An 18940-nucleotide genomic window follows, 5' to 3' on the forward strand; every position below is an offset into this window, starting at 1 on the left:
TATTGGGGAGCATCCTGAGGGAAGTTGGGTCCTCCCAATAAGTGTTCGGTAATTGAGGGAAGTTGGTTCCCAGAAATTGCTTGAAAATTTTAGATGTTATTGAGGTTAATTCCTAGGGAAGTTGGGTTCTCCCGATAAGTGTTTCAGGTGGCATTGGAGGTAATTTTTGTTTGGTAATTTTGGGTGTAATTGGGGATCATTCTGAGGGAAGTTGGGTCCTCCCAATAAGTGTTCAGTATTTTTGGTGATATTGGGGGGCATTCTCAGGCAGAATACTCACCAATATCACAAACATTTCCAAAAACTCGTTGGTATTTCTTCCCTTGTTGGGTTTAATCACCGTTAACTAGTATATATCTATTTTATTGATATTTATCGGTGAACGAGTAAAACAATATCGTTTTTTGCGTGACGTTTCGGCCTAATCACTTTTCAGCCATCTTCAGACGCCTACAAGTTTATTACAAAAAATTAACATTAAACAAGATTTATACATTTTCATTTTTTCACCCCACAACTCACAATTTGATCGCCGCAGCTGATGCTACCTCCTATCCAGCTGGGAGATCACGTACCACTGTCTAGTAGGGTACTATGCGGTTGTGGTGCGCGTCCTCTCTCGTTTCCTCTTCGTCGTCTATCGTTGTTCGTCACTTGTCGTAGCTTAAACACTAACGCATTGTAGTTCGTGTTGAACAATCCACATTCACGCTGGAGGTTCACTGTATTAGTTTCCCCTGCCAGCTTGATGTGGAATGTCACCGCGACGACTCTGCTCTCCTGGTCGGCGATGCGTTCAATTATTTTCGTCTCGTCAAAATTGAACACATGGCCGTCACATAGTGTGTGGTTCGTCAATCCAGTCCTGTTGTCTTTCCGTTTCACGTCATTTTTGTGTTCGTTGATTCTCGTGTCCAGTTTTCTTCCCGTCTGTCCGATGTACACCTTTCCATCCCCTGTTCCACACGGTACCGAGTACACCACAATTTTATGTTGTCCTGGTGGGATCGGGTCCTTCAGTTTAGCAAAAATCTCATTTTTCAATTTGGATTTTGCTTTCACCGCCAGTGTTATGCCGTGTTCTTTGAGGATTTTCTGCAACTTCTCACTCAGACATGGTACATACGGCGTGGGGATGTACTTCGTTTCATCCGCCTCCTTATCGTTCTGCAGTACGTTGTAGTGCTTGTGCACCCTCTGTTTCAGGACATTCTGAATGAACCAATTGGGGTAATTGTTACATTTCAGCATTTCCTTCACTGTACTGATGGCCGAGGGGCGGTGCTGCGCATCGGTTAACTTGATAGCCCTATCCACTAGGGCAATCGCAGTGTTGCGCTTGTGGGAGTACGGACTTTCCGAAATGAAATCGAGATACCGTCCGTTTGTCTGCTTTGGTAACCATTTTTTCTCAAGGATTCCATCTTTTCTCGTTACCATGATATCGAGAAATTTGATCTGCTCTTGTTCTTCCTTCTCCACCGTGAACTGCAGCCTATCATGGAAGTCGTTGAAAATCTCCAGGATTCGATCCACATGTTCCCTCCGTGCAACGCAAAAACAGTCGTCCACATACCGTCTGTATATCACCATATCGAGGTGTTCTGCACTCACCCTCTGTATGCTCTCCTGTTCCAAGCGCTCCATAACGATGTTCGCTATAACCGGAGACAGCGGGGATCCCATCGGTACACCGAAGGTTTGCGTGTAGGTGACTCCTCGATAGTTGAAGAAAGTAGAGTCCAAGACTAGCCTTCCTGCATCCAAGAAACTTCGTTTATCGATCTTCGTATACCTGGCTACCTCACTCCACCTTTCCGCGATACACTCCATCGCGTACTGCACCGGAACGTTTGTGTATAGCGATTTCACGTCCAGTGAAAAAAGCACGTGCTCCTCGGGGATCTGCATTCCTGTTACCTGTTGTGCAAACTCAAAACTGTTTTTCACGTGGTGTTCTGTTTTTCCAACAACATTTTCCAGGACCCCTGCCAGAAATTGGGCCATCTGGTAGGTGGCGGATCCGATCGTCGAAACTACTGGCCTCAAAGGTCTGCCCTCCTTGTGCAACTTCGGAAGACCGTAGATTCTGGGAGGATTACAGCTCGATATTTTCACTTTCCGGTGTTCGCTTTTCTCTATCCATTTCTTTTCCAGCCACGCATCCACCGTTGCATTCATCTTCCTCATGATCCTATTGGAAGCGCATCTCTTCGGCAAGATCGAAACAGCGTTCGAGAGGGAAGATGTAGTTGCAGTGAAGAAAATGGTGGAAAAGAAGAGCCGTTCCGTCCACGAAGAGTCCAAAAGGAGAGGAGAGAGAAAGATAGAGAGGATGAAAAACCAGCGGATAGCCGAGATGAACACCGAAGCAGAATGGGTAGAAAACACGACGGACACCCGAATCCCGGATTTCTTACAACGAACCCTTTCACTGGGTCCGAATTTCAACGTACAGAATAAAAGAGAAATGCCGTATGTTGAAATAGTAGCCGGTATTGAAAAGGGGATTCGATTCAAGGAGAATGCTGACGAGATTCGTGGTGAGGTTGCGTCGGCAATTACCAATCATATCAACTATGTCCGACAACCCAGACACGGGCGGTTGGAGTGGATTGAGAAGGATATAGCAGCAAGCAGGCGTTTCTTAGAGGAAAACCCGAATTTGCTCATAACAAAAGCAGATAAGGGTAACAAGACCGTCATAATTGAAGCAGAAGAATATCACGCGAAAATGATGGAACTGCTCAACGACGAAGAAACGTACCAGAAGCTGCGAACTGACCCTTCCAATAGGATCATGAGGAAGATGAATGCAACGGTGGATGCGTGGCTGGAAAAGAAATGGATAGAGAAAAGCGAACACCGGAAAGTGAAAATATCGAGCTGTAATCCTCCCAGAATCTACGGTCTTCCGAAGTTGCACAAGGAGGGCAGACCTTTGAGGCCAGTAGTTTCGACGATCGGATCCGCCACCTACCAGATGGCCCAATTTCTGGCAGGGGTCCTGGAAAATGTTGTTGGAAAAACAGAACACCACGTGAAAAACAGTTTTGAGTTTGCACAACAGGTAACAGGAATGCAGATCCCCGAGGAGCACGTGCTTTTTTCACTGGACGTGAAATCGCTATACACAAACGTTCCGGTGCAGTACGCGATGGAGTGTATCGAGGAAAGGTGGAGTGAGGTAGCCAGGCATACGAAGATCGATAAACGAAGTTTCTTGGATGCAGTAAGGCTAGTCTTGGACTCTACTTTCTTCAACTATCGAGGAGTCACCTACACGCAAACCTTCGGTGTACCGATGGGATCCCCGCTGTCTCCGGTTATAGCGAACATCGTTATGGAGCGCTTGGAACAGGAGAGCATACAGAGGGTGAGTGCAGAACAACTCGATATGGTGATATACAGACGGTATGTGGACGACTGTTTTTGCGTTGCACGGAGGGAACATGTGGATCGAATCCTGGAGATTTTCAACGACTTCCATGATAGGCTGCAGTTCACGGTGGAGAAGGAAGAACAAGAGCAGATTAAATTTCTCGATATCATGGTAACGAGAAAAGATGGAATCCTTGAGAAAAAATGGTTACCAAAGCAGACAAACGGACGGTATCTCGATTTCGTTTCGGAAAGTCCGTACTCCCACAAGCGCAACACTGCGATTGCCCTAGTGGATAGGGCTATCAAGTTAACCGATGCGCAGCACCGCCCCTCGGCCATCAGTATAGTGAAGGAAATGCTGAAATGTAACAATTACCCCAATTGGTTCATTCAGAATGTCCTGAAACAGAGGGTGCACAAGCACTACAACGTACTGCAGAACGATAAGGAGGTGGATGAAACGAAGTACATCCCCACGCCGTATGTACCTTGTCTGAGTGAGAAGTTGCAGAAAATCCTCAAAGAACACGGCATAACACTGGCGGTGAAAGCAAAATCTAAATTGAAAAATGAGATTTTTGCTAAACTGAAGGACCCGATCCCACCAGGACAACATAAAAATGTGGTGTACTCGGTACCGTGTGGAACAGGGGATGGAAAGGTGTACATCGGACAGACGGGAAGAAAACTGGACACGAGAATCAACGAACACAAAAATGACGTGAAACGGAAAGACAACAGGACTGGATTGACGCACCACACACTATGTGACGGCCATGTGTTCAATTTTGACGAGACGAAAATAATTGAACGCATCGCCGACCAGGAGAGCAGAGTCGTCGCGGAGACATTCCACATCAAGCTAGCAGGGGAAACTAATACAGTGAACCTCCAGCGTGAATGTGGATTGTTCAACACGAACTACAATGCGTTAGTGTTTAAGCTACGACAAGTGACGAACAACGATAGACGACGAAGAGGAAACGAGAGAGGACGCGCACCACAACCGCATAGTACCCTACTAGACAGTGGTACGTGATCTCCCAGCTGGATAGGAGGTAGCATCAGCTGCGGCGATCAAATTGTGAGTTGTGGGGTGAAAAAATGAAAATGTATAAATCTTGTTTAATGTTAATTTTTTGTAATAAACTTGTAGGCGTCTGAAGATGGCTGAAAAGTGATTAGGCCGAAACGTCACGCAAAAAACGATATTGTTTTACTCGTTCACCGATAAACATCAATAAAATAGATATATATATATATATATCGTTGGTATTTCTCAAGATGCCTCCCAATATCCCCCAAATTTCCCATCTCTTATATGAAGGACTTTGATTTCCTCAGAATTCCCTTCAATATCACCTGAAATTGATAATTGAATTTTGTTGGTTTTTCTTGGTTAACTTATTACTTGTCGAAGAAGAGGAGAGTTACGAAAGTAATGAAAGAAACAGTTCTTTACGGATCAAAAGGTCTCTATAATAAAGAAATAATAATAATAATAAGGTCTTAGCTAATAAAAAGAGGAAAAAAACGGTGGATACAATCGCAAGTGTGCGACTAGAGGAATTGAATAGAAGTAGAAAACTTACAGAGGGCCATTTTTGAACAGCACAGTCGCAACGACGACCTCTTTGCCTAAGGTCCTGGTTTTAAACGGCTCGGCTCGGTACTAATAGTTCGATGATAACTACTAGTCCTAGACAGCCTTCTATTCAATGGCTCTCGCCGCACAGTTGCGATTCTATCCACCGTTTCTTTTATTATTCTCGTTACTTCCTTCTTCTTGAAGTAGTATAAAGTTCACCAAGATAAGCCAATAAAATACAATTATCCTAAAGTCATGCGGTGATTAAACCTAAGAAGTATTGACCTCAAATTCTCAAAAATTAATTGGGAGTACCCAGAATGCCACACAATATCACTTAAATTACCGAACACTTATTGGAAGGACCAAACTTCCCTCAGAATTCCCTCCAGTATCACCTACAATTTTCAAACACTCATTGGGAGGACCAGAATTCCCTCAGGATGACCCCTAATATCACCTAAAATAACGGAACACTTATTGAGAGGACCCAACTACCCTCAGAATGTCCTCCAATATCACCTAAAATTACCTAACGCTTATTGGGAGGAATCGACTTCCCTCAGAATGCCCCCCAATATCACCTAGAATTACCAAACACTTATTGGAAGGACCCAACTTCCCTCAGAATGCCCCCCAATATCACCTAAAATCACCAAACACTTATAGGGAGGACCCAGCTTCCCTTAGAATGTCCCCCAATATCACCTAAAATTACCGAACGCTTATTAGGAGGAACCGACTTCCCTCAGAATGCCCCCCAATATCACCTAAAATCACCAAACACTTATTGGGAGGACCCAGCTTCCCTTAGAATGTCCCCCAATATCACCTAAAATTACCGATCACTTACGGGGAGGACCCAACTGCCCTCAGGATTCTCCTTAATATCACCTAAATTACCGCACACTTATTGGGAGGACCCAACATTCTTCAGAATACTCCCCAAAATCACCTAAAATTATCGAACATTTATTGGAAGGACCCAACTTCCCTTAAAATGCTCCCCAATATCACCTAAAATTACCGAACACTTATTGGGAGGAACCGACTTTCCTAGAATGCCCCCCAATAACATCTAAAGTTTTCAAACACTCTTTGGGGGGACCCAACTTCATATTGATAATGACAAGAAAAATGGTAGAAATAGTCGATTCTATCATTTTCCAGGATGCTTTCAATGAATGGCTGTGTATGTGTAGACAGACTAGACTAGACTAGACTCATTGGGGGGACCCAACTTCCCTCAGAATGCTCCCAATATCACCTAAAATTACCGAACTTATTGGGAGGAACCGACTTCCCTCAGAATGCCTCCCAATATCACCTAAAATTACCGAACACTTATAGGTAGGAACCGACTTCCCTCAGAATGCCTCCCAATATCACCTAAAATTACCGAACACTTATTGGGAGGACCCAACTTCCCTCAGGATGCTCCTTTATATCACCTAAAATTACCGACCACTTATTGGGAGGACCCAGCTTCCTCAAGAATGTCCCCTACTATCACCTAAAATTACCGAACACTTATTGGGAGGACCCAACTTCCCTCAGAATGTCCCCCAATATCACTTAAAATTACCTAATACTTATTGGGAGGAACCGACTTCCCTCAGAATGCCCCCCAATATCACCTAAAATAACCGAACACTTATTGGGAAGAACCAATTTCCTTCAGAATGCCTCCCAATAACACCTAAAATAACCGAACACTTATTGGGAGGAACCGACTTCCTTCAGAATGCATCCCAATAACACCTAAAATTACCGAACACTTATTGGGAGGAACCGACTTCCCTCAGAATGCTCCCCAATATCACCTAAAATTACCGAACACTTATTGGCAGGAACCGACTTCACACAGAATGCTCCCCAATGTCACCTAACATTACCGAACACTTATTGAGAGGAACCGACTTCCCTCAGAATGCTCGCCAATATCACCTAAAATTACCGAACACTTATTGGCAGGAACCGACTTCACACAGAATGCTCCCCAATATCACCTAAAATTACCGAACACTTATTGGGAGGAACCGACTTCCCTCAGAATGCCCCCCAATATCACCTAAAATTACCGAACACTTATTGGGAGGAACCGACTTTCCCCAGAATGCTTTCCAATATCACCTAAAATTACCGAACACTTATTGGCAGGAACCGACTTCACACAGAATGCTCCCCAATATCACCTAAAATTACCGAACACTTATTGGGAGGAACCGACTTCCCTCAGAATGCCTCCCAATATCACCTAAAATAACCGAACACTTATTGGGAGGAACCGACTTCACACAGAATGCTCCCCAATATCACCTAAAATTACCGAACACTTATTGTCAGGAACCGACTTCATTCAGAATGCCTCCCAATATCACCTAAAATTACCGAACACTTATTGGGAGGAACCGACTTCCCTCAGAATGCTCCCCAATATCACCTAAAATTACCGAACACTTATTGGCAGGAACCGACTTCACACAGAATGCTCCCCAATGTCACCTAACATTACCGAACACTTATTGTGAGGAACCGACTTCCCTCAGAATGCTCGCCAATATCACCTAAAATTACCGAACACTTATTGGCAGGAACCGACTTCACACAGAATGCCTCCCAATATTACCTAACATTACCGAACACTTATTGGAAGGAACCGACTTCCCTCAGAATGCCTCCCAATATCACTTAAAATTACCGAACACTTATTGGGAGGAACCGACTTCACACAGAATGCCTCCCAATATTGCCTAACATTACCGAACACTTATTGGGAGGAACCGACTTCCCTCAGAATGCCTCCCAATATCACCTTAAATTACCGAACACTTATTGGGAGGGACCGACTTCCCTCGGAATGTCCTCCATTATCACTTAAAATTACCGAACACTTATTGGGAGGACCCACCTTTCCTAAAATGCCTCCTAATATCACCTAGAATTACCGAGCACTTATTGGGAGGACCTAACTTCCCTAAGAATGCCCCCCAATATCACCTAAAATTATCGAACACTTATTGGGAGGACCTAACTTCCCTAAGAATGCCCCCCAATATCACCTAAAATTACCGAACACTTATTGGGAGGAACCGACTTCTCTCAGAGTGCTCCCCAATATCACCTGAAATTACCGAACACTTATTGGGAGGAACCGACTTCCCTCAGAATGCCCCCCAATATCACCTTAAATTATCGAACACTTATTGAGAGGAACCGACTTCCCTCAGACTGCTCCCCAATATCACCTAAAATTACCGAACACTTATTGGCAGGAACCGACTCCACACAGAATGCCTCCCAATATCACCTAAAATAACCGAACACTTATTGAGAAGAACCGACTTCCCTCAGAATGTCCCCCCATTATCACTTAAAATTACCGAACACTTATTGGGAGGACCCAACTTTACTAAAATGCCCCCTAATATCACCTAAAATTACCGAACACTTATTGGGAGGACCCAACTTCCCTAAGAATGCTCCCCAATATCACCTAAAATTACCGAACACTTATTGGGAGGACCTAACTTCCCCCAATATAACCTAAAATTACCGAACACTTATTGGGAGGACCTAACTTCCCTAAGAATGCCCCCCAATATCCCTAAAATTACCGAACACTTATTGGGAGGAACCGACTTCCCTCAGAATGCCCCCCATTATCACCTAAAATTATCGAACACTTATTGGGAGGAACCGACTTCCCTCAGAATGCTCCCCAATATCACCTGAAATTACCGAACACTTATTGGGAGGAACCGACTTCCCTCAGAATGCCCCCCGATATCACCTAAAGTTACCGAACACTTATTGGGAGGAAAACAAAGTACATGCTGGTAGGCGGAACCGAACACGACCGGATCCGTCTGGGTAGTAATGTTACGATAGACGGGGATACTTTCGAGGTGGTGGAGGAATTCGTCTACCTCGGATCCTTACTGACGGCTGACAACAACGTGAGCCGTGAAATTCGGAGGCGCATCATCAGCGGAAGTCGGGCCTACTACGGGCTCCAGAAGAAACTGCCCAGCAAACATTTTAGTCCATATTATTCAACTGCAAATCAGTTATGTATACTGTTATATGATTAAAATTGATCGTATAAAATGCATAGATTCTTTCTATGTGAACAAAAGCGGAGGCCATATATGTACAAATGGCTCATACCGTACTCCACATTGTACAATTTAATCGGACTTTATGAAGACCATTCAACAATCTTCCTAATAAGCCATTGAAGATTGTATATGTTCAGTTATACTACGTTATATATAATGTCTTACAACTATTATTTTTAAGTACATTGCATGCATGTTATAACACTAATTCTTTTATAAAAAAATATAAAACCGAAAACCAAAGCCTAAACTGTTGCATTTCATATTTAATGTATGTTCGTTATGGAAACAGCACGATTGCAGAATTTTTGTTGTAATAATGAATAATTTTATAATTATGAATAAGTTATAATTACCTTCAGCCTCGATCCCAATGTCTCCGTATTTGCAGTCTAGCACGCATCCGCTCATCCATGTACACGCCATCGATGAACGAATATTTTTCACTATAATGATCTTAACCATTTTTAACAACTAATTTCTGCTAAAACTGCACTGCAAACACTTTATGATGTGGTTTGACATGCAATACAACAATTCCTTTAATGACTTAGAGGCACGTAATATGCAACCTAGTATTGCGATTATTAACGAATTCGAAATGGTAGCTCAGATGATTAAGATCAAATTTTATTCTCTTCACTGTTGTTTAAATACAAGCATCGGTATGAATAAGAGCATAAAACATAAAAACTTTCAAAAAAGGGAAAATTGCTTTATTTTCAAACCAAAACATTGTTTTTGTATTATTACCAATATTATTTATTTTTATAACCGGACTGTTTTGGCAACCCTGAATTTATCGCGTCGACGACGTAAATGTAAACAAACATAAGTGAAAAATCTGGCTGATTGTGCACAAGCAAAAGTAAGTTTTTAGTATTCATTTTCACTATATTTTTAATATAATCGAGACATTATACGTTCCAGATGTTCGGGGTAGCACAATTTATGGAAAACGGCAGACTGCAGGTGCTGGCAGTACCCATGAGTTGGATACGCAAAGGGCTTTTGATGTGGCCGAAAAGCTTGAGCAACGACAAAATTGACAAGATGCGGAAGGAAGGAACCGCTTTCAATGGCGCAACCAAAGGAATTCCGGTGCTAGTGACCAGAAAGTTTCGCAGTTTCCAAGCAGCGGAGAGTTCCGTAGAGGAGCTTTCGAAAAAGGATGTATCGGACTTCGAGGGCAAGAAGAAGCTTTTGAAATCCAACCAGAAGAAAAGGTCCGAGCAGAAACGGAACGATTACAATGAGCTCTGCACAGGTAAATCAAATTTAGAATCTCCTATCTCTGTTTCTATATCCATAAACTGTTCATTTTCAGCGATCGCACACAAAAAACGAGTGAACAGTACAGTAACACCACCCGCCGGTGCGTCAAAAGTTGTTCCTCAGTTAAATTTGCCTCCACCAGTGGAACAGTTCGAACCGAGGCGCGGCTCACCGGAACTAAGTAATCAGGATCAGGAGTCATCTGCACATGTAAGAGTACCGCACGGTGATTCATCACCAGTAGCGTCATCGTCAAAAACTCCTCCACTGGAAGCACGGACACCACGTAGTACTGTGCTTGAACCATCCAAATCAGCGGGAATAATTGAAGCTCAGAACAACATCGTTATGCTACCGTGCCTTGGATCCGTAACATCATTTGGTAATCAGGGAACAATTATGGAACGCGAGCAGGAATTGGTGGAATGGATGCCTGAAGAGATCCAAGTGAAGGCTTTGGAAATCACAGGTACATTTTTCTTGACTACTTGCATAACAAACACCAGGCAAAATTGAAAAGTTATAATAGTTTTTCATGTCCAAACACCATTCGTCCCAAGTGTGCCTTTCTTTATTTCGAAATTGTTCATTTTTTCTATTTACTTATAATTGCACTTTTGTGTATTTCAGATGCTTACGGTGTTGATTAGACCGGCCCACATTTGTATGAGACGAAAAAAAGTTTTCAAAATTCACGGGGCACCCTCTAGAATCGTGCCTTTGCATGAGAAGAACAATCTGTGAAAGATTCAGCTCAATCGGTTAAAAAATGAGCTGGCGCAAATGAGTTGAAGGTTTGTATGGGATGTTCAGTCGAAATATATGGGAAATAGGATGACCTCCAGTCTCTCATTCAGCACGCCGGTTTGGCGAGTCCGATTTCGCTCAGAATTGAATGAATGATAGTTGAGACCCTGAGGAACAACTTTGTTGAAGACCATACCATGATAAAACTTAATTTAGTTACGGTTTCAGCTAACGAAAGCAGAGTGAGGACAACTTCCTCCGTTTACTCTCGGTTGTTTTATGCAGCACGTGTTTGCCGTTCGACACCTGCACACTACATCATAGGCGGCTATGTTGTCTTTCATTATTTCCATTGCTCACGCACGTGAATGGGTATCGACACGTATCGAGACAATGAAGAATTGCAAAGCTGCCTATGATGTAGGGCGCAAGCTTCGACCGACAAACACGTGCTGTATATAACAACTGAGAGTAAATGGGGGGAAATGTCCTCACCATGCTTTCGTTAGCTGAAACCGCAACCAAATTAAGTTTTATCATGATATGATCTTCTACAAAGATGTTCCTTAAGGTCCCAACTACCATTCGTTCAATTCTGAGCCAAATCAAACTCGCCAAACCAACGTGCTGAATAAGAGACTGGAGGTCATCCAATTTCCCGTATATTTCGACTGAACATCCCATACAAACCATCAACTCATTTGCGCCAGCTCATTTTTTAACCGATTGAGCTGAATCTTTCACAGATTGTTCTTCTCATTCAAAGGCACGATTCTAGAGAGTGCCCCGTGGAATTTTTCGACATTTTTGTGTTTGGGCCAGTCTAGTGTTGATCATGGCACTCCACATTTTGAAGCTCTGTCGAATATGGATTACACAGGTGTACAGGATGGAACAAACGGATACCATTACCGACTTGGATGCATTGATTAAAAAAAATATCGTTGATGCTGTCAATGAGATTGTGCCTATCGCCATTGAGAAGTACCTCGACGCAAACATCGATAGGGTTGTAGAACGTGCGGTTTCAGCAGCGGTGGATAAAAGTTTTGCGATGAATTTCGCTCGACTTACTGCAATGACTGGGGTTATGAAAAACACGGAAACGGAAGTTGACGTAAGAGCTGAGCAGCATGCACTAATCGACACTGAAAAGCAACTGGACGATTGGAACACAGACTTAGCACAGGATGCTGTTCGGAAGAAATATGTAAGTAAAATAATTTTGAAGTTTTCATTCGGGTGAATAGAAACGTATACACTAAGGGCCCGTCCACAAACTACGAAAATTCTTAGAGGGAGGAGGAGATCTGCTCATAATCTGTACTGTATACACATTTTTAAAATTTTGTATCGATAAAAGTAAACGAGGGAGTGGGAGGGGCTTGTCAGAAGTGGGCAAAAATGAGTTAACGTAGTTAATGGACAGAGCTTAGTGGTATCATATCGCATTTCTACCATATTGCTCGCGGCATGATGTTAAAACTGAGAATTGCAAAAGGGAAGATAAGTGGCTCATTAACGTAAAATCATGTATTTTTCATTTTCAGATGGAATATTTTTCGAAAATCATCGTACCGAATTCGTACCTCGAGAAGGGAGATGACGCGTTCTACATAATCTCGGATTGCCTTTTCACGCGACGGTTCTGGAACCGTTTCACATGGACAGGGGTTAACAGAGGTGGCAAGTCTGAGCGTGGTTTTCGTGAATTTGGGAACGTCACGGAGCTTCTACTGAGCCTTGTTCAGGTTGGAGATCCGATGTATACAAGACTGCTGCTTGAGAAGTTTTGCAAGACCCGTTTGTTCAGGCATGCCAAATCGCGATCAACCAACAAGATGCTGCGGAAGTCATCCTGTCGTACCAAACGTAGTGGCAAGAAGAAGCAAACGGAGAAGGACGTAACTGATGGTGTTCCTGATACCCGCAGTGCAGCTACTATGCACTCTGATGATGAGGATATGGGAGAATTTGAGAACGCATCAAGCGGAGAAAAAAAAAACGAGATATCTGATGATGAATCGATCGGTCAGGAATCGATTGTTAGCAGTAGTGATAGCTCGTGTTGAACATTTCGTTTATTTTTTGACTGAAATTGTTGAATTGATTTTTTTTTATTTAGGCATTTCGTTACATAAGATAATTCTTTACATTTGATTGATCGTTTTGTTCTAACTTTTACTTCATATTTGTCAAAGTATGCATAAGTGGAATGAAAACAATTTCATGTCTGCGTGTAAAAGGTACCATCTTACATAATATTGCATCAGGCCTATAATCAGCAAGTTTTGAAGTGTTCCCTTTGGTTACCTTCGATTTGTACACGTGAAGGAAAGAAGATTTCATAGGCTCCGGAAATAAATCTTGTTATTTTTTATCAGATGATGTCCTTGTATTATTGTTTCCCCGCATTGTTCTTTGATTCCTGTCATTCCAACAATTTTCAGGTCTTTTGTGAGAAACCATTTGTTAACAAATTTGGTGGTCAAAATAAATTCCGAAAGCGTTATTTTACAATTTTTGTCGTCATTCAATACATTAATAACAATTGATCTGTTAGACGGAATTAGTTCACCACTTGGCTCTTTATCGTTACCTTCCACTTCTAATACACGATTAGCTACTTGAATTAATGGATTTAGTCCTGGTTTTACTAACTTTTTTAGTGAATGTAGATAATTTTCAAATGGGTAAGCGGAAAGAGATATCAAATTACCAAATTTTTCGACCTCATCTGTAATGTGACACAGATTATGCACATTACTGGTAACAAATTCAGATCCATATAATTTTTTGAAACCATTTATGAAATCGAGGAACAACATTTTTGCGATTGGAAGAAAGTCTTTGTAAGCTTCTACCGAACAAATACGTACAGCACAGAATAATAACAAGAAATGATCGTAATACTTAGATGGCAAATAATCTTTGAGAAGAACCACTCCAACGTAATTCAAAAAAATTCGGAACTCTAATCCTTTCCATAGGGACATGTGTTCTAATGAACGCATACGCCGATGTATTTCAGCTGGAAATCTTAAGGCAACCAGTTCTGCCGAGAACTGCTGTTTTCCATGAACACTCCATTTAGCTCGTTTTGTCATCGCTCCAGTGCGCCACGAATTCATCAGTTTCCGCATGATTCCCAATTCCAGTAAATGTAAGGAATCGGCTACAATAACATCTTCAATCATATCGATTGGCAGTTCCGTGAGGGGTGAAATGGCACGTTGGTGTTCCGGATATTTGAACTCTCGAAATTGTTGATCAGTTCGTAGATCAGCTTGTACTTCTGGGAATGTCATGGTCCGTGTCTCATGTGAATATCTACCTTTTGTAGTGCATTTGAGGCATCCAAACTTTCCATTGAAATTTGTAACACATTTAATAAAAGCCCGAGCAGGTGTGTCACAGATGAAAGCACGAACTTTTAATGATATTTTATGCTCATCTATGAACACCCCGGATTCAAGAATTGATAGCAGCTCTTTCACGAAAGGCGAGAGAAATTCACCAGCATCCTTTGGCTTGGCTGAACCGTAATAAATACCAATTACAATAGGCTTGACATAGGGTAGCTCGTGAATATTCGCAAGAATTGGCCAAAAATGATTGGGACTGCTTTTATATATGGGAAGACCATCTATGTTGATGTTGATAGATAGTCCCATGTCCGTGGTAATGTGCTTCAAACGATTTCGTAGGCCATTTTCAAGTCCATGATGCCAGTATTTTCCATTGTCCTGCAGATCCAAGATTTCAACCGTCCTTGGTGTTTTCATTAGTGTGCGAGGATCCTTTGGCAAATCCGCATTTAAGTGGGTGTTCAGCACACTAATTAGAGATTTTAAAGCTGATTGTGTGATTTGATATTCGGAAGCCCATTTTCTGAGAGAAGAAGACAGAGATCCTATAGACCAAAACAATGATTAGATTCTATTGATTTACTTATATGATGAACAATTTACCTCCGGAGCCACTTGTTTCACTAGAATCCTGTGGGATTTCGGATGAATATTCTGGACTCTCAAAGTTTATCTGCTCAACTGTTTCTTTTGCAGAATCTTGGGAAAATTCAAGAGGCATAAGAGTACATTCCGGCGGTTCCGAAATAGTTGAGTTTGATTGTTGGGAAATGTCGTTGCCAATTTGTTGTTCCACAAATGACGGAAGCCGTTTTTTGAACTTTTGAAGATACCGGCTGTATGTTCCGCTTTTCCGAATACGTGTCAATTTAGATTTAATTACAAACGTATTCATTTTAAATAACAATTTGAACCGCTCAAGAAAACTGAAACAATCCGTTCCGAGCAAAGCAACTAAGATTATTGTTGTGAATGAATCGAGAGTGTTGTTCAACTCCGTGCTTAGGCATATACGATTTTTGAAGGCTATCATAGTTATACCCGTTATGCGATTTAGTATTGAGTTTTTATGAGACGATATACAACTTGAAATACGGCGTTGTATTTTAATCATAATTTTGCATCTTATATAATCTTTTTGCAATTTGTTATAATTCTGGTGTTAGTTATATCCGATTTCGACTCGATCTGTAAACATATGCGATTTAATTTGAACATTCATATACGATCACTGGTTTGCTGGGTGCGGTCGAAAAAGATTCACCCACGCACCAAATGCACCATGTACAAAACGTTAATAAGACCGGTAATCCTCTACGGGCACGAGACATGGACCATGCTCGAGGAGGACCTACAAGCACTCGGAGTTTTCGAGCGACGCGTGCTAAGAACGATCTTCGGCGGTGTGCAGGAGAACGGTGTGTGGCGGAGAAGGATGAACCACGAGCTCGCTGCACTTTACGGCGAACCCAGCATCCAGAAGGTGGCCAAAGCCGGAAGGATACGGTGGGCAGGGCATGTTGCAAGAATGCCGGACAACAACCCTGCAAAGCTGGTGTTTGCAACGGATCCGGTTGGCACAAGAAGGCGTGGAGCGCAGAGAGCACGATGGGCGGACCAGGTGGAGCGTGACTTGGCGAGCATTGGGCGTGACCGAGGATGGAGAGCGGCAGCCACAAACCGAGTATTGTGGCGTACTATTGTTGATTATGTCTTGTCTTAATGATGTGGAACAAATAAATGTATGTATGTTATTGGGAGGAACCGACTTCCCGCAGAATGCTCCCGAATATCACCTAAAATTACCGAACACTTATTGGGAGGACCTAACTTCCCTAAGAATGCCCCCCAATATCACCTAAAATTATCGAACACTTATTGGGAGGAACCGACTTCCCTCAGAATGCCCCCCAATATCACCTAAAATTACCGAACACTTAATTAAAAGACCCAACTTTCCTGAGAATGCCCCCGATATCACCTAAATTACCGAACACTTATTGGGAGGAACCGACTTCCCGCAGCATGCTCCCCAATATCACCTAAAATTACCGAACACTTAATTAAAAGACCCAACTTTCCTGAGAATGCCCCCCGATATCACCTAAATTACCGAACACTTATTGGGAGGAACCGACTTCCCTCAGAATGCCCCCCAATATCACCTAAAATTACCGAACACTTAATTAAAAGACCCAACTTTCCTGAGAATGCCCCCCAATATCACCTAAAACTACCGAACACTTATTGGGAGGAACCGACTTCACTCAGAATGCTCCCCAATATCACCTAAAACTACCGAACACTTATTTAAAGGACTCAACTTCCCTCACAATGCTCCCAATATCACCTAAATTACCGAACACTTATTGGGAGGAACCGACTTCCCGGAGAATGCTCCCCAATATCACCTAAAATTACCGAACACTTATTGGGAGGACCCAACTTTCCTGAGAATGCCCCCCAATATCACCTAAAACTACCGAACACTTATTGGGAGGAACCGACTTCCCTCAGAATGCCCCCCAATATCACCTAAAATTACCGAACACTTATTTAAAAGACCCAACTTTCCTGAGAATGCCCCCCGATATCACCTAAATTACCGAACACTTATTGGGAGGAACCGACTTCCCGTAGCATGCTCCCCAATATCACCTAAAATTACCGAACACTTATTGGGAGGAACCGACTTCACTCAGAATGCTCCCCAATATCACCTAAAACTACCGAACACTTATTTAAAGGACTCAACTTCCCTCACAATGCTCCCAATATCTTCTAAAGTTCTCAAACATTCATTTAAAAACCCCAACTTCCCGCAATAATCCACCTTAATATCACCCATTCATACCTTAAATAGTACAGAACAGACTGTGTACCCCATGGCACGTAATGCCAGAAAAAAGATTAATCACAGCTTATTTAGCAAATTAGCATACATTAATGTTGTAATTAATTATGGCATTATTTATTGAATTACTTATTTAAAATCAATAAAATAATATCTGACTTCGTCAGCATAACCCCACCCCATCTGAATAGCACCGCAGTTTGACTGCGAGTGCAAGGAAACCCAACTCGGCAAAGGAATTTGAACACCACGCAGCTCGTCTTGCTCTCGGCGACCAACATTAGTATCGCTACTAGCATATCAATGTTTTAAAAATCTTGCGCGCGTCCTCTCGTTCGCAACCTCCGCATTGCTTTCCGCCATAGCGGAAATTCGATGCGCTGCTTTAAACTGTGCGCATTCCCCACATCAACAATAACAGAGGCATGGTCGTGGCTACAAACTTCTCCGGCTCTCCACCCGAACGACCAACTCGCCCAGATTGGTGCAATGTTTGTTATGCACGACCAAACATAACACCAATCAGGACGAGTTGGTTGTGTGGCAATGTTTGGCTATTCATGTGCGTTGCAATAGTTTCTCTTGCCTGCTGTTGGGAGAGTAAACAGCAAGCACACGAACGGGAAGTGCTGCCAAAGCACGGTTGAATGAAATCGGGGCGATGTTTTTCGCAATTCGATGAGTTTCTTACCTAACTTTGAATTAATTATTGTGGCCAAACTACAAAAAATTCAATGTTGGTCCCAAAGAGAGTTTGGTAGAAAACAGCATAAACAATCTTTTGTAGAATATCACTTTTCTACTTTACTACGTGTTTTCATTAAATAACAACAAAAATACCTAAAAAAAGAGCATTTTTTTCGGCTTTTGCCGCAAACTTTCCAAAATTTAAGCATGTTAATCACTTTAGATAGAGTTTTTGTCCAAGAAGCATAACAGCACAATGGTTCAGGCTTTCAATTCATGCAAAAAGATTGAAATTTTGATCGAAGATAGCTGAGATACAATTTTTTGAAGTTTTGCATGTTAAAAATCATAGAATTTTGAATAACTCACTTAGCAGTGATTTGCGACCCCATGTTCCTTGGGCACTTTTTCATATCTCATTAAGACCTATCTGCCCTCAAATTATTTAAAGTCCGGAAACAAACACCCTGTATATCCTTGTTCTATCGCTTTTCACCCAGGTTTCACATACAACGACAACATCAACACGCATTCCACAGCTTTGTAGCAGTTCACCAATACAATCGAACTTTACAAGGTCATTCATACCGCGGATATTCCACTGAAGTATTCTCAGTGAATTAGGGCGACCAGCATTCTCTTTATTATATTCAATCCAATCTGTGATACAATCAAACTTATTGCTAGAAAACATTGCGAGTTATAAATCAAACATCAGAAACAATCAAATCTTGTTTAACGTTTTTGTGCCGGCTTTTCTGGTGACGTTGTTTGTTGACGCTTTAGGTTCCTACGTTGCAGCATTTCCACATCACTCAGTCGCCGTATGATCTCAACCTTCGAATTGTCTCCTCTCTTGACCAGCACCGCTCCATGACGTCCTGGCCACACGTACTTTAAGTCCACCTGCTTCTGC

The 18940-nt window shown here is 42.3% G+C and overlaps 5 protein-coding genes across 6 annotated transcripts in view; 4 read left to right on the top strand and 1 right to left on the bottom strand.

The window, feature by feature from the left end:
- LOC134291238 (probable serine/threonine-protein kinase kinX) overlaps nt 1-18940 on the top strand; it is an 88469-nt gene that overhangs the window by 5103 nt on the left and 64426 nt on the right. The window lies entirely within an intron of this gene.
- Nucleotides 989-2190, bottom strand: LOC134290562 (uncharacterized). The gene is made up of 2 exons (XM_062857724.1): nt 1127-2190; nt 989-998 (listed from the first exon to the last, which is right to left on the bottom strand). Exons 1-2 carry the CDS (start codon nt 2188-2190, stop codon nt 989-991), a joined length of 1074 nt encoding a protein of 357 aa, XP_062713708.1.
- LOC134290563 (uncharacterized) lies at nt 2189-4423 on the top strand. Its single transcript, XM_062857725.1, has one exon. It carries the CDS (start codon nt 2189-2191, stop codon nt 4421-4423), a length of 2235 nt encoding a protein of 744 aa, XP_062713709.1.
- Nucleotides 9365-12197, top strand: LOC115256214 (uncharacterized). Of its 2 annotated transcripts, none has more exons than XM_029854475.2 (3): nt 9365-9961; nt 10024-10837; nt 10999-12197. In XM_029854475.2, the coding sequence occupies exons 2-3, from the start codon at nt 10024-10026 to the stop codon at nt 11016-11018; spliced, it is 834 nt and encodes a 277-aa protein (XP_029710335.1). In that variant the 5' UTR covers nt 9365-9961; the 3' UTR covers nt 11019-12197. The 2 variants fall into 2 exon arrangements, with proteins under 2 accessions (XP_029710335.1, XP_029710337.2); XM_029854477.2 differs by lacking the exon at nt 10999-12197 and having other exon boundaries at nt 9710-9961; nt 10024-10360; nt 10421-10967.
- Nucleotides 11951-14802, top strand: LOC109409039 (uncharacterized). Its single transcript, XM_019682447.3, has 2 exons — nt 11951-12325; nt 12666-14802. The coding sequence occupies exons 1-2, from the start codon at nt 11951-11953 to the stop codon at nt 13185-13187; spliced, it is 897 nt and encodes a 298-aa protein (XP_019537992.3). The 3' UTR covers nt 13188-14802.

This window comes from Aedes albopictus, chromosome 3 (genome assembly GCF_035046485.1).
Source record: "Aedes albopictus strain Foshan chromosome 3, AalbF5, whole genome shotgun sequence".
In the NCBI taxonomy this organism is placed as follows: Eukaryota; Metazoa; Arthropoda; class Insecta; order Diptera; family Culicidae; genus Aedes; species Aedes albopictus.

Bases quoted from the DNA above. Each gene is read 5' to 3' on its own strand.
- LOC109409039 (XM_019682447.3), top strand. From the start codon at position 11,951: ATGGCACTCCACATTTTGAAGCTCTGTCGAATATGGATTACACAGGTG. The intron at 12,326-12,665 runs GTAAGTAAAATA...TTTCATTTTCAG, and splicing joins ATGCTGTTCGGAAGAAATAT to ATGGAATATTTTTCGAAAAT.
- LOC134290563 (XM_062857725.1), top strand. From the start codon at position 2,189: ATGATCCTATTGGAAGCGCATCTCTTCGGCAAGATCGAAACAGCGTTC.
- LOC115256214 (XM_029854475.2), top strand. From the start codon at position 10,024: ATGTTCGGGGTAGCACAATTTATGGAAAACGGCAGACTGCAGGTGCTG. The intron at 10,838-10,998 runs GTACATTTTTCT...TGTGTATTTCAG, and splicing joins GAAGGCTTTGGAAATCACAG to ATGCTTACGGTGTTGATTAG.
- LOC134290562 (XM_062857724.1), bottom strand. From the start codon at position 2,190: ATGAGGAAGATGAATGCAACGGTGGATGCGTGGCTGGAAAAGAAATGG.